This window comes from Pristiophorus japonicus, chromosome 1 (genome assembly GCF_044704955.1).
Source record: "Pristiophorus japonicus isolate sPriJap1 chromosome 1, sPriJap1.hap1, whole genome shotgun sequence".
NCBI lineage: Eukaryota > Metazoa > Chordata > Chondrichthyes > Pristiophoridae > Pristiophorus > Pristiophorus japonicus.
This window is the reverse complement of record NC_091977.1, coordinates 344,732,586-344,747,786: the sequence shown is the minus strand read 5'-3', so window position 1 is coordinate 344,747,786 and position 15,201 is coordinate 344,732,586. Positions and strand designations below refer to the sequence as shown.

Sequence of the window (15,201 nt, the reverse complement as noted above, 5' to 3'; positions counted from 1 at the left end):
AATAAGATCATGGCTGATCATTCACCTCAGTACCCCTTTCCTGCTTTCTCTCCATACCCCTTGATCCCTTTAGCTGTAACGGCCATATCTAACTCCCTCTTGAATATATCCAACCAACTGGCATCAACAACTCTCTGCGGTAGAGAATTCCACAGGTTAACAACTCTGAGTGATGTAGTTTCTCCTCATCTCAGTCCTAAATGGCTTACCCCTTATCCTTAGACTGTGTCCCCTGGTTCTGGACTTCCCCAACATCGAGAACATTCTTCCTGCATCGAACCTGTCCAGTCCCGTCAGAATTTTATATGTTTCTATGAGATCACCTCTCATCCTTCTAAACTCCAGTGAATACAGGACCAGTTGATCCAGTCGCTCCTCATGTGTCAGTCCTGCCCTCCCGGGAATCAGTCTGGTGAACCTTCGCTGCACTCCCTCAATAGCAAGAACGTTCTTCCTCTGATTAGGAGACCAAAACTGAAGACAATATTCCAGGTGAGGCCTCACCAAGGCCCTGTACAACTGCAGTAAGACCTCCCTGCTCCTATACTCAAAACCCCTAGCTATGAAAGCCAACATACCATTTGCCGCCTTCACCGCCTGCTGTACCTGCATGCCAACCTTCAATGACTGATGTACCATGACACCAGTTCTCGTTGCACCTCCCCTTTTCCTAATCTGCCGCCATTCAGATAATATTCTGCCTTTGTGTTTTTGCCCCCAAAGTGGATAATCTCTCATTTATCCACATTATACTGCATCTGCCATGCATTTGGTCACTCACCTAACCTGTCCAAGTCACCCTGCAGCCTCTTAGCATCCTCCTCATAGCTCACACCGCCACCCAGCTTAGTGTCATCTGCAAACTTGGAGATATTACTCTCAATTCCTTCATCTAAATCATTGATGTATATTGTAAATAGCTGGGGTCCCAGCCCTGAGCCCAGCGGCACCCCACTAGTTACTGCCTGCCATTCTGAAAAGGACCCGTTTATCCCAACTCTTTGCTTCTTGTCTGCCAAGCAGTTCTCTATCCATGTCAGTACATTACCCCCAATACCACGTGCTTTGATTTTGCACACCAATCTCTTGTGTGGGACCTTGTCAAAAGCCTTTTGAAAGTCCAAATACACCACATCCACTGGTTCTCCCTTGTCCACTCTACTAGTTACTTCCTCAAATTCTAGATTTGTCAAGCATGATTTCCCTTTCATAAATCCATGCTGACTTGGACTGATCCTGTCATAACAGGTGTTAAGCAAGATAAGGGCTCATGGGGTTGTGGGTAAGGTATTGGCATGGATAAAGGATTGGTTCACAGAGAGTAACTGGTCATTTTCAGGCTGGTAGGCTGTAACTAGTGAGGGGCCTCGAGGATCAGTGCTTGGGCCTCAGCTATTTATAGTCTATATTAATACTTAGATGAAGGGACTGAGTGCAATGTATTCAAGTTTGCAGACAATACAAAGTTAGGTGGGAAAGTAAGCTGTGAGGAGGATACAAAAGAGCCTACAAAGGGATATGGACAGGTCAGGATGGAGAATAATGTGGGGTTATTCACTTTGGTCGGAAGAACAGAAAAACTGAGAAACTATTAAATGTTGGCATTAGGTGTCAATGTGTAGGAAACACAAAGTTGCCATGTAGGTATGGCATGTTGGCCTTTATTACAAGGGGGATGGAGTAGAAGAGTCTTACTACAATTGTACAGGGCTTTGGTGAGACCAAACCTGGAATATTCCTTATCTGAGGAAGGACATAAACATGCCTTGGAGGAGGTGCAATTAAGGTTCACTGGATTGTCTGATAAGCGATTGAGCCCGACTCTCTGGAGTTTAGAAGAATGAGAGATGATCTCAAGATTCTGTGGGGGATTGACAGGGTAGATGCTGCAGAGTCTAGAACTGGGGAGCATAGTCTCAAGATAAGGAGTCAGCCATTTAAGACTAAGATGGAGGGAATTCTTCACTGAGGGTTGTGAATCTTTGGAATTCTAGGCTCCGCAGGGCTGTGGATGCTCAGTTATTCAAGGCTGAGAGATGGATTTTTGAACTCTAGGAGAATCGAGGGATATGGGGATCAGGCAGGAAAGTGGAGTTGAGGCTGAAGATCAGCAATGATCTTACTGCTGCTCCTAATTCTTATGTTCCTACAAGTGGAACATCATCAAACCAATCCAAACAGGAAATATTCTCCGCATTGTTCACGTTTTAGTGTGACATCTTAAGTGGTACAATTGGTCATCCTACAGTCAATGAAAGTCTGTGTCATGCCACAACTGTTTGTGATTGTGTTCCTAACACCAAGCCAGAGAGTTGCTTTTGTTTTCTATACAATGTATATTAGAAGAAATGGATTTTGGTATGGTCTTCCATGTTATGGATTGAATTGAGTATCTCCATTTAAAGCTCATACTTTGCTTATGCCATGAAGCAAATGTTAAAGTTGATGGTAAAATGCCTGCATCATTTTCTCTTCTGCCTCAACAACAGTGGAGGGAATCCAGAACAAACCCGACACTGAAGACTTTTGCAATTTGAACTCCCAGAAGGAAAATAGACAGGATTTTCCACTCATTGTTCACCAGCCTGGAGCTTTTCTGTCTGTTCATTTCAATTGGTGAGAAATTCCAGCCAGTGCATTTAACCTCTTGTGCCATTGTTATAAAGTGATAGTGAAGAACATGTGTCTTTTTAACCACAGTAGGGCTCCTACATGAATTTATTTTACAAAAATAGCTCGTGTGCAGATACAGGAAAATGTGAGGAGATCTGCATTAGAACCACATTGTAATGACTTGAAAGTACATTTCCAAAAAAGACACCAAAAAAAATGGACTTAAAGACACTTGCATTGCAAAATATACAAGGGGTACTCGAAAACCACAGACATTCTCATTTACAATGCAGCCATTTGCAAAGCTGCAGTATCTGGAACCTCAAGTCAGAATCACTAACGCTTGCTGCTTCCAAAGTCTCATGAGGTCATTGTCTGTCAGCAGGTTTTCTGGAATGGGGAGCTCTTTCCACAGCTTATCTCGGATTGAATGCTTGCATGATTCTATCCCAGGGATAGAGAGCTGGGTAAAGAACTAATTTTCAAATAAAACACTATATATATAATATATATACACAATGACCATTTTGAAACTAAGGACATTTTTTTTAAACTGGTAACAGTTCCTAAGCTTTATGTAATTTACAGGTTTCACACTACATTGAGATTGCAGCCTATTAAATTAACAAATTTCCATTTGTTGTATTTGTTATGAATTAGAGATGTCTCTCTACCAAGTGCAACTTCCATTTACTCTTTTTAGGAGTTGGGGAGGGTGGTGTTCAAGGATGCACTGTCTCATGGATAGAAAAAGTGCTAATTCAGGCTGATGGCTTTCTTTTGGAGATATCTCTTTCTCTCCACCCTCCCCTCCCATTGCAGACATTTCAGAATTTCAACACAAGCTTGTGCTCCTGACACCAGCCCTTCCTTTCACCAGCGATGCCAAGTGACCGACCATGAAAGCCAGCCTTGCACACACTATTGGTTCACAGCCATCACTAGATTATTTGAGGTTTCATGTACAGATCTAAAACAATGCAGAATTTATATTCAATACTGTAGTACTCTTCTTCAAATTGAGGTTTTCCTAGTGTTTCCCTTTTTTGTTTTCACATTAGTATTAAACAGTTTGGCTGAAGTGAAAAGTTTTCATGGCAGCTTTGCTCAGTTGGTTGGTTGTACACTTGAACCCACAACCTTCTGAATGTGAGGTAAGTTCCACTTTCAGGCACTTTAATATAGGATTGAGGGAGTATTTTTTCTTTCGGATATAATAAACAAGACCTGGTTGACACCTAGCTGAACCATAAAGATTCCACGGCACTCAGAAGGGAGTTTGCCCATGTCCTGAATAAATGAGTAACTTGGATAGCAATATCGCCATAAATTTGCATTAAAAAAAGATGGAACAAAAGGCAAGCATCTTTAAGAATGGAATTCTGAAAATGTGTGCAGACCTTTCTCGTAAGTATATTTGTATGCCCACAACAGGAACTGATCAGGCAGTTGAACTAAATGTAGATAAGGAAAAAGGGAGCGGTGACCATAATACAATCCTGTTTGAGGTGCAAGTTGAAAGGGAAACCATTAGTATTAAAATATGGGCAACAATCTATGTGCATATTAAAGTCACCCATTATAACTGCTGCACCTTTATTGCACGCACCCCTAATTTCATGTTTGATGCCCTCCCCAACATCACTACTACTGTTTGGAGGTCTGTACACAACTCCCACTAACGTTTTCTGCCCTTTGGTATGCCGTAGCTCCACCCATACCGATTCCACATCATCCAAGCCAATGTCCTTCCTTACTATTGCATTAATTTCCTCTTTAACCAGTAACGCCACCCCGCCTCCTTTTCCTTTCCGTCTATCCTTCCTAAATGTTGAATACCCTTGGATGTGGAGTTCCCAGCCCTGGCCATCCTGGAGCCACGTCTCTGTGATGCCAATTACATCATATCCATTAACTGCTATCTGTGCAGTTAATTCGTCCACCTTAATCCGAATACTCCTCGCATTGAGGCACAGAGCCTTCAGGCTTGTCTTTTTAACACACTTTGCCCCTTTAGAATTTTGCTGTAATGTGACCCTTTTTATTTTTTGCCTTGGATTTCTCTGCGCTTCACTTTTACTATTCTCCTTTCTCCCTTTTATTTCCCTCTGCCTCCCTGCATAGGTTCCCATCCCCCTGCCATATTAGTTTAACTCCTCCCCAACAGCACTAGCAAACACTTCCCCATGGACATTGGCTCCAGTCCTGGTACCAGGTGCAGACCGTCGGTTTGTACTGGTCCCACCTACCCCAGAACCGGTTCCAATGTCCCAGGAATTTGAATCCCTCCCTTCTGCACCACTCCTCAAGCCACGCATTCATCTGAGCTATCCTGCGATTCCTACTCTGACTAGCACATGGCACTGGTAGCAATCCTGAGATTACTACTTTTAAACATGTAGTGCTTCACCACAACCAGTTATTCACAGAAGCTACAACATGATTTAAAAGGCAGTTGGATAAGGAAGAATCGGACAGGATACAGGGAAAGGGGATTACAGCAAGTTGCTGCAATTTGACTGGCATTCTGTGCTGTAATTTCTGTAGATGCTTTTATATTGCACAAGATCTGTTACTGTTGCCAGATTCCCAAAGTGTGGGTGTTGTGCAGCCAGCTTCAAGCATAAAATTGCTAGGATTCAATAAGACTGGCTGCTAGGAAAACCAGTTTTTAAGCAATTCTTCCAGGTCACTGGTTTTAGTAAGTCCTGTCAGATTTACATTTGGCTTGCAGGCACCTGCATAGTACCAACACATGGGAGCCCAGCTGCACTAGTGCCATATAAAAGCATCTTACGATTCTATGATAAGTCAATATGGCCAGCTCCTGTGAAGGCCTAGGACCTCTTCACACAGTGCTTAAAGCCTTAATATGTGTTTTACTTTCCAAGATGTCAATATTTAAATAATTGCAGAAAAACCAGAGTCAAAGAATACGCAAACCAAGTGAATTTTTTGAATGGAAATGAGGTAGAGTGTCTTACTGCCAACAGACAAAAGAACAGCCAAAGGAAGGTTGTCTTTACAAAGGGATTATTATGTGGGCAACGTCTTTAGCTTGCTTGAGATTCAGTCTGTTATCAACCTGGGCTCTTCTGGAGTTGTAAGGATCCTGCATGAGGACAAATTTGTTTTCCATGGGCCTGTTATGTTATTCTATGTGTGGACCATAAAACAACATTTGGTTTTAAACCCTTGCTTCCTATATATATATGAAACACCCCTATTAAAGTTTAAGGGAAAAGGTTTGGCATTAAAAGAGAGACTGTAAATCACAAAAATTGCACAGCAGGTCAGCCAGCATCTGTGGAGACAACAGAACAGATTGATGCTTTGTGCAGGGCTCTACTTTGGTGCAATCAGAGTACAGGGCGCATAAGCCAAATTCTCAGACCAACCAAAAGAACTATAGGAATTCAGTTTATGCAGCGATTTAGTATGAAATATTCCATTAACCTTTATCCTCAACACAAGCTGAAACCATGTGCAGTCACAGCCCAACAAATTGTTGAAACTGAACAAGAGCTGCATGGGTTAAATGTCAACATTTCACACTGATGTTTGCTGACCATCAACACTATATACTAATCAGTGGTTAAATGGTCATATTAATTTTAACACATACACAGTTTAAAGAGACATTTGCAAAAAATGGTTTGAAAACTATATTACAGAGGCAATGTGGATTTATGCACGTCCCATAATAAGATCTCTAAACCAAAAATAACAAAATTGTGATTTAGAATAAGCACCAGCAAATTGTGTGAAACGTAACACTTTTGGGACATTACTGATGGCTGTTTTTGCACCAGCGTACCTATAATTAAATTGCAATCCGAATTCCATGCCAAAAGCTGCTTCACCTCGGTATATTTTAAAGCAATTCTGACAGCCACGTTGAAGTGGCCAGCTATGGTAACAAGTTTGTTTTCTCCCTTGGTGGGAAAACCTCTGATTTGTATTACATGGAGCTTGACTTAAAATGCTTGATCAACTGAATTATAATCCCTCAAACATTTGAAAAGCAAAACAATTTTGATTTTTATTAACATATCAGTGCAGTGAAATTTGGTCACAGAGGCACAATTATGACTTAAATCAAAGAATTATAGGACACAACTACATTTATAAATACTACTTTCAAAAGCATAGAATTTGATTAATGGACATTTACAAATTTATTGTAATTTTTAAATGCAGAACACACCTTTCCTCTTACTAATAAAACTGAGAAGCTGCTGCTTTATTCACAACTGCTATTATCTAAAGGTTTGACATTGAACTAAAACACTAAAATGCACTAAATGTTCAAAACAGAAATAAAGGCAGCCTCTACAATGGAGTTGTGATGGCTTTTTAAAAAAACCTGTATGACCTTAAAGGAAGCGAGGAAAAAATACAGCTCAAGAATGTGCAAGCTGCAACTTTAAATTAAACAAATGCCCTGATTTGAAATCAGGAATTGAAATCACAACTTTTTTTTATATTGCCTTTTTCTCCTTCGAATGCAGATTAGCAACTGCACTATATGATCTTGCAGATAGACTTCTAGCTGGGCAAATTAGTATCATATAAAGGCAGCAAAATGCATTACGGCACAAAAAGTAAAAGGCAAACATTAAAAAAAAATAACATGGCATACCTCAACATCAATCTCAAAACTAATCATCAATTAGACAGGTAAGGTGAAGCATAAATGCTTCAAAATGAGACAATTATTGTGCAAAATTGGATCTACTGGCCATTTTTCCTCCTCGTCATATTTATGAAGACCACTTTGAACCATAATTTCTGGACTTTCAGGCCTACCCTCAAGCTTGCTGCATCCTTAAGGCGTGCAAGGAGGGTGCTGGTTGGTGGCAGTGATATTTCCAGAAGTTTCAAACTCTCAGTAAGGTAACTGAACAGTCAAGCTGTGTTTTCAATATGAAACATTTTGTACAGTGAAGTCAGATTCTAACATTTACATGGATTTGCTCAATGTCCTTTGTCATAATAAAGATATCTTCTATATGCAAAAATGTAGTCCAGCTTAACTGCTAAATGGGATGGGTTACTTCAAAATTACATGGTAGCCTTCAGTATTTTCAGCTGTAAAATAAAAGAAAAAATACATACATGTGATCAATCTGCTTACCATTAGGTTGATTTGTACAAATTACTTAAGAAAATTACACACCTTTTACTGTGCTGATTACAAAGCAACTTTCATCTTGGAGGTTGTGAACCATCTGCAAAACACATTTTCAGAAAGTGAAATCTATTTCAGAAATGTGTGGGACGAACAAAAATTTTTTATTCTGGCAATTATTTTTGTGCTCAATACTGGAAGATTTTAATTAAATAGATTGGCAGAGGGAGTTGTATCTTAAGAGCACATCTAAGACATTTCTATATCTAGCCAACCTTGTAAGCATCAAAGAATGAGTCAAAACTGCCCAAACTTATTCTACATAGGAACTAAGAGAAGGGAAACCTTCATACCAACAGGCTCCAGTTCCCAGGAATCACTATAGGCCTCCTCTTTCAGATTCAACACAGCAGCCAAAACACATCTCTCTATATAATAGTGTATACATTATATATATATTTCCAATAGTCCTTTTTTTGGGGAGGGGGGGGCTGAAGGTATATTTTTTGCTAAATGCACTTGGCTTAATTAGTAGAACCCACACCTCAATGGCTTCAGGCACCACTGACATCACTGGAATATTGCAGTATGAGGGTGGTATCTTGGATTGACATTGTTAATGGTTCTCTCTCCTCAGGTACTGTCCCCCTCTCCTTCAAATCAGCCGTACTCATCCCTCTCCTAAAAATAACCCTTGACCCCACTGTATTTGCAAGCTGCCGTCCCATCTCCAACCTCCCTTTCCTCTCCAAAGTCCTTGAACGTGTTGTCGCCTCCCACATCAGTGCCCATCTTTCCTGGAACTCATGTTTGAATTCCTTCCAACCGGTTTCCACCCCTGCCACAGTACCGAAACGGCTCTCATCAAAGTAACAAATTACATTCTTTGTGACCGTGACAAAGGTAAACAATCCCTTCTTGTCCTTCTTGACCTGTCTGCAGCCTTTGACACGGTTGATCATTCCATCCTCCTCCAACGCCTCTCCACCATCATCCAGCTGGATGAGAGTGCACTCGCCTGGTTTCATTCTTATCTAGCTAATCGTAGTCAGAAAATCACCCGCAATGGCTTCTCTTCCCATTCCCACATCGTTACCTCTGGTGTCCCCCAAGGATCTATCCTTGGCCCCCTCCTATTTCTGCTGCCCCTTGGCGATATCATCCAAAAACTCAGCGTCAATTTCCACGCGTATGCTGACGACACACAACTCTACCTCGCCACTATTTCTCTCGATCCCTCCATGGTCTCGAAATTGTCAGAATGCTTGTCTAACATCCAGTACTGGATGAACAAAAATTAATATTGGGAAAACCGAAGCCATTGTCTTTGGTCCCCTGCCACAAACTCCGTTCCCTAGCCACCAACTCCATCCCTCTCCCCAGCAGCTGTCTGAGGCTGAACCAGGCTGTTCGCAACCTAGGCGTCATATTTGACCCTGAAATGTGCTTCCGGCCACACATGTGCTGCACAACTAAAACAGCCTATTTCTGTAACATCGCCCGTCTCTGCCATTGCGCCAACTCATCCGCTGTTGAAACCCTCATCCATGCCTTTGTTACCTCTAGACTTGACTATTCCAACACAGTCCTGGCTGGCCTCCCACATTCTACCTTACGTAAACTTGGTCATCCAAAACTCGGCAGCTCGTGTCTTAACGCGCACCAAGTCCCGCTCACCAATCACCCTTGTGCTCGCTGACTTACATTGATTCCTGGTTGAGCCATGCCTCGATTTCAAAATTCTCTTATTTATTTGTTTACAAATCCCTCCATGGCCTCGCCTCTCCCCATCTCTAATCTCCTTCAGCCTCACAACCCCCCTAGACATATGCACTCCTCAAATTCTGCCCTCTTGAGCATCCCTGATTATAACCGCTCAACCGTTGGTGGCCGTGCCTTCAGCTGCCTGTGCCCAAAGCTCTGGAACTCTCTCTCTAAAACTCTCTACCTCCTTCAAGACGCTCCTTAAAACCTACCTCTTTGACCAAGCTTTTGGTCATCTGCCGTAATTTCTTCTTACTCGGTGTCAAATTTATTTGTTTTGTCTTATAACACTTCTGTGAAGCACCTTGGGACGTTTTACTATGTTAAAGGCGCTATATAATTACAAGCTGTTGTTGTATATGACATTAATGCCCTCTCTTGCCTATTCAGGTGGATAGTGAAGATATCACGGCATTATTTGAAGAGGGGCAGGGATGAAGGGATTATGGGAACAGAGTTTGGAGTTCCTATTCCTCATGATCAGGTGAGCCCCGTCAGAAGTGTGGATGTTGGAGGAGAACAAGATTGAGTTTAGCTTTGAATGCCGTGCTGTTGGATAGTCTGTTGACATTCGTTTGTTTGGGACTCAAACAACAAGAATGGCTGTTTGAGCGCTGTATTAAAGGTCACGTGCTTAACTTCTGTTAAGAATCCGTATCTTTGGGAGAGGAGAAAGGAAGAAAATGCTCAGGAAAAGGATGATGGAATTAAACAAAAAAAAGGGGGGGGGGAAAAAAGAGTGAGAAAATGAACATTTCACTCCCTACCCAAATGGTTGTGTATTTGAAATCACCAATGAGTTTCAGCCATTTTCAGAAAGAAGGAACTTGCATTTGGATAGTGCCTTTGACAATCCAAGGATGTCCCAAAGTATTTTACAGCCAATGAAGTAGCTTTGAAATATAGATACTATTCAAATGTAGGAAACATGGTAGGCAATTTGTTCACATCAAGATCCCACAAACAGCAATAAAATAAGTGACCAGATGACCTGTTTTAGGTGTTGGTCAAGGGATAAATGGTGACCAGTACAATGGGAGAATGTTATTGCTCTTCTTCAAATAGTGCTGTGGGATCTTTTGATGTCCACCTGAGGGGACAGACAAGGCCTCAGTTTAATGTGTCATCTCAAAGACAGTACAATGACAGTACAGCATTTTCTTAAGTGTCACCCTGGAATATGTGCTCATGACTCATTAGTGGAGCTTGAATCCAGGACCTTCTGACTGGAGAGGCAAGAGTGCTGCCACTGAGCCAATGCTGACACTTACATTTTCATGGGTTAATGGAATGTTGCATGTAGTTAAGAACAGTCCCAATCCAGCCCTGTAATGAGTCATGACCATGGCAACAGTTACTGGACTCAGCATAGACGGTTCTCAGACATCTCTGCAATAAATTTTTCACTTACCTGATCACTGACGAGAACATGAATACCTGTAGGACCCTGTCTGTAAACCTGGTTTATCTGATTTGGGGATATACCGAAGATAGTAGCAATCTTTTTGGCAAGTTCTGCTGCTGTCAGCTCTTCCAGGTAGATGGCATGGTACACTAAAAGGTAGGCATGGAAAAAAAAGAATGGTTATAAAATTATTCTGACCTCAGGGTGTGATCTACCAATTCCTGCTATTTCTTAATTAGTACAGTAGCATAGCGGCTATTTTACTGGACTAGTAATCAAGAGGCCCGGACGAAACCAGAGATGCAAGTTCAAATCCCACCATGGCAGTTTGTGAATTTGAATTCCATTCAAATTTACTTCAATGTGATGAGAGGCTGCCCACAGTAAACTGAGCAATCTGTTAATGGATAAAACAAAAAATAATTTAACGCGATACAAAACCAATTTATACCCCATTTGCCAAAAAGAGTTAATGGACAACATAAAACAAAGAAAAAAAGCATACAAAAATGCAAAAATGAACACAGATCCTGGCAACTGGAAAGATACAAAGAATAACTAACAGTGACAAAAAGAGCTACAAGGGAGTATGAAAAGAACCTTCCAAGGAACATCAAAATAACAAATTTCTTACAATTATATTAGGAAAAGGAGGGTGGTCAAGAGTAACGGGGGCTCCTTGAAAACTGATAACGGTGATATTGTTAATGAAAATAAGGAAATGGCGGACGTGAATAATTACCTTATCACTATTTACATAGAGGAAACGGATAGCATGCCGAACATCAAGGAAATCAATACTGAATCAGGGACGGGTACTCACCAAAATTAATATAAGCAAAATATCAGTAAGGAAGAAAATAATGGCTCTGTTGGTGGCACCCTCACCTGAGTCAGGGGTTTGTGGGTTCAAGTTCCACTCCAGAGACTTGAGCACAAAACTCTCGGCTGACACGCCAGTGCAGAACTGAGGGAATGCTGCACTGTTAGAGGTGCCTTCTTTTGGATGAGACGTTAAACCGAAGCCGTTTGCCCTCTCAGGTGGACGTAAAAGATCCTATGGCACTATTACGAAGATTAGGGGGAGTTATCTGTGTGTCCTAGCTAATATTTATTCCTCAATCAACATCACTAAAATAGATTATCTCGTCATTGTCACCTTGCTGTGTGCAAATTGGCCGCCATGTTTCCTACATTACAACAGCCACATCCTCATTAACATCTGGGGTCTTGCCAAAATTAGGAGAGCTATCCCACAACCTAATCAAGCAGAATCAACACGAGGGAATAAACCTACTTGACCCTGTCCTCACCAATCTATCTGTCGCCGATGCATTTGTCCATGACAGTCCTTGTGGAGATGAAGTCCTGTTTTCACATTGAGGACACATTCCATCGAGTTGTGTGGCACTACCACCATGCTAAATGGGATAGATTCAGATCAGATCTAGCAGTACAAAACTAGGCACCCATGAGACACTGTGGGCCATCGGTAGCCACATTGTATTCCACCACAATCTGCATGGTGCAATCTGCAACTGCATATCCCTCACTCTGCCATTACCATCAAGCCAGATGACCAACCCTGGGTCAAAGAGTGTATAAGAGCATGCCAGGAGCAGCACCAGGCATACATGAAAATGAGGCACCAACCTGGCGAAGCAACAACGCATGCTAAACAGTGGAGGCAGCATGAGCTAAGCGATCACACAATCAAGGGATCAGATCAAAGCTCTACAGTCCTGGCATGCCACATCCAGTCGCGAATGGTGGTGGATAATTAAACAACTAATGAGGAAGAGGGTTCCATGAATATCTCCATCCTCAATGATGGCGGATCTAAGCACGAGTTTAAAAGACAAGGCTGAAGCGTTTGCAACCATCTTCAGGCAGAAGTGCCAAGAGGGTGTTCGATCTCTGCCTCCCCGAGGTCCCCACCATTAGATATCAAGAAACAGCTGAACGCACTGGATACAGCAAAGTCTATGGGCCTTGACAACATCTCGGATGTAGTGCTAAAGACTTGCGCTCCAGAACTAGCCACACCAGTACAGCTACAACACTGGCATCTACCCGACAAAGTAGAAAATCACTCATGTATGTCCTGTCCACAAAAAGGGTAAATCTAATCTGGCCAATTCCCATCCCATCAGCCTACTCTCATCATCAATAATGTAATGGAAGGTGTTGCTGACAGTGCTATCAAGCGCCCGCTGATGATTGCACTGTGTTTAGTTACATTCACAATTTCTCACATGCAGCAATACCTGGACATCATCATCCAGGTTTGGGCTGACAAGTGGCAAATAACATTCACACCGCACAAGCACCGAGCAATGACCATCTCCAACAAGAGTGAATCTAATCACCTCCCCATGACATTTAATGGCATGACCATCGTCAAATCCCTCACCATCAACATCCTTGGGGGTCACCAGAACTCAACTGGAACAGCCACATAAATACCGTGGCTATAAGATAAGGTAAGAGGCTGGGTATTCTGGGCGAGTGACTGACCTCCCGACTCCTGAAAGCCTTTTGACCACCTACAAGGTACAAGTCAAGAATGAGATGGAATACTCTCCACTTGCCTGGATGACTGCAGCTCCAAAAACACTACATCCGGGATGTTGTCGAGGCCAATCGACTTTGCTGTATCCAGTGCAAGCAGCCTGCTTGATCGGCACCCCGTCCACCAACTTAGATATTCACTCCCTCCCACCACTCGCCAAGGCTTCTTCAACAGCACCCGCAAAAAATTAATTCAGAATAAATCACGTTCCCAATTAGTTTAGTGTGGTAATTATCACTTTACAACTGCAACCAACTTAGAATTCAAAAATATTAACTCAAAAGAATTTTTTTTTGTACACAATCTATACAGATTAAAACAAGCTGAAGAAATTTAAAGAATTTCCCCCATTTTAAAATAATTTCTATGTACATGGATATGAGTAGACCATACCCGCAACCTCTACCACCTAGATCAAGGGTAACAAGTGCATGGAAATACCACCACCTCCAAGTTCCTTTCCAAGTCACACACCACCCTAACTTGGAAATCTCATCATCGCTGGGTCAAAATCCTGGAACTTCCAACCTAACAGCACCGTGGGAGTACCTTCACCACATGGACTGCAGTGATACAAGAAGCTGGCTCACCATTACCTTCAAAGTCAATTAGAGATGGGCAATAATGTTGGGCTATAGTAGCAACGACCACATCCCATGAATGAATAAATATTTTTTTAAACCAGCTGTTCCCCGGCCAGTAATTTTCAGACTATTATTCTGAATGAATTATAAACAGTTGGCGTTAGATTCTCTTAAAAAGACTTGCATTTATATAGTGCCTTTCATGACCAACGGATGTCTCAAAACGCATTACAGCCAATGAAGTACTTTTGGAGCATAGTCACTATTGTAATGTGGGAAACACGGCAGCCAATTTGTGCACAGCAAGCTCCCACAAACAGCAATGTGATAATGACCAGATAATCTGTTTAGGAAAACATCTACAATTTATCGTTCGCCCCACAGAGCATTCCAAGAGGGACCATGTACATGACCTTTAAAAATCATTAGAATAAGTTTTACCCATGTTTTTAATACTGTCTGCCATGGGACCTTTTCAGTATACCCATGTACTACCATGATTGCCGAAGTGTATAGCCAATGTATTTACATATTGGGTTCAAACCACTTAAGTGTGTATAAATGTTCTGGATGCAGCAATATGCTGCTGTATGTATGCAATAAATTAATGATCCAAAGCACACATCTCAGTAATAAGAATAATTCCACGATCTTTTCTAAGGGAAAGCAAAGAAACCATTCTGTCTGAATAGAAAGAATGTTTTTCCTCAAGAGGACAATGCTCCTCAACCACAAATATTTAACAAGAAATGTTACTTTAAGTAGGGGGGAAACCCCCAAAGTTTGACTTAGGGAAAATTGAAGTTCCAATTAAGTGCAGTGGATAGGGTGAAGATGTATGCATCTACACAAACAAACATGGAAATCTGAAGGAGAAAGCTGGGCAGACAGCATAATCAACACCGAAGTATCTAAATGGTGAACAATCGAGATCACCATCTTAAACAATAAGATGGCTATTGCTCCAGAGACGAACTAGTACATGCAGCCTTCATCAACTTCAGCAGGAAACACAGGAAATGAAGCATGAAGCTCAAGTGCTAAACCTGACATACCAGAGTTGTAAGCACTTCCTTCCTGTGCGAGGAGCCTCATGATTAACTAAGAACTATGTATACTACTGGAGGAGTCT

At 41.8% G+C, this 15,201-nt stretch overlaps 2 protein-coding genes across 14 annotated transcripts in view; one reads left to right on the top strand and one right to left on the bottom strand.

Annotated features, from left to right (window-relative positions):
• The window catches only part of LOC139273318 (F-box/LRR-repeat protein 2), a 334,467-nt gene that overhangs the window by 288,289 nt on the left and 30,977 nt on the right, over nucleotides 1–15,201 (top strand). For 6 of the 10 annotated variants that reach the window (XR_011595065.1, XR_011595062.1, XR_011595067.1 and 3 more), the window contains 2 exons: nucleotides 2,490–2,616; nucleotides 9,899–9,992. The exons of 1 other annotated variant lie outside the window; for it this stretch is intronic. The gene's annotated coding sequence lies outside the window, so the exon portion shown is untranslated. Of the gene's footprint in view, nucleotides 1–2,489; nucleotides 2,617–9,898; nucleotides 9,993–13,797; nucleotides 14,682–15,201 lie in introns of those variants that run through there. 3 more of the 10 variants (XR_011595066.1, XR_011595063.1, XR_011595064.1) reach the window with 3 other exon arrangements.
• The window catches only part of LOC139273303 (upstream-binding protein 1-like), a 96,907-nt gene continuing 88,335 nt past the window's right edge, over nucleotides 6,630–15,201 (bottom strand). For all 4 annotated transcript variants that reach the window (XM_070890045.1, XM_070890064.1, XM_070890055.1 and 1 more), the window contains 3 exons: nucleotides 10,920–11,062; nucleotides 7,793–7,844; nucleotides 6,630–7,704 (listed from right to left, as the gene is read on the bottom strand). In XM_070890045.1, the coding sequence (XP_070746146.1) occupies nucleotides 7,667–7,704; nucleotides 7,793–7,844; nucleotides 10,920–11,062 (233 nt within the window). In that variant the 3' untranslated portion in view covers nucleotides 6,630–7,666. The remainder of the gene's footprint in view (nucleotides 7,705–7,792; nucleotides 7,845–10,919; nucleotides 11,063–15,201) is intronic.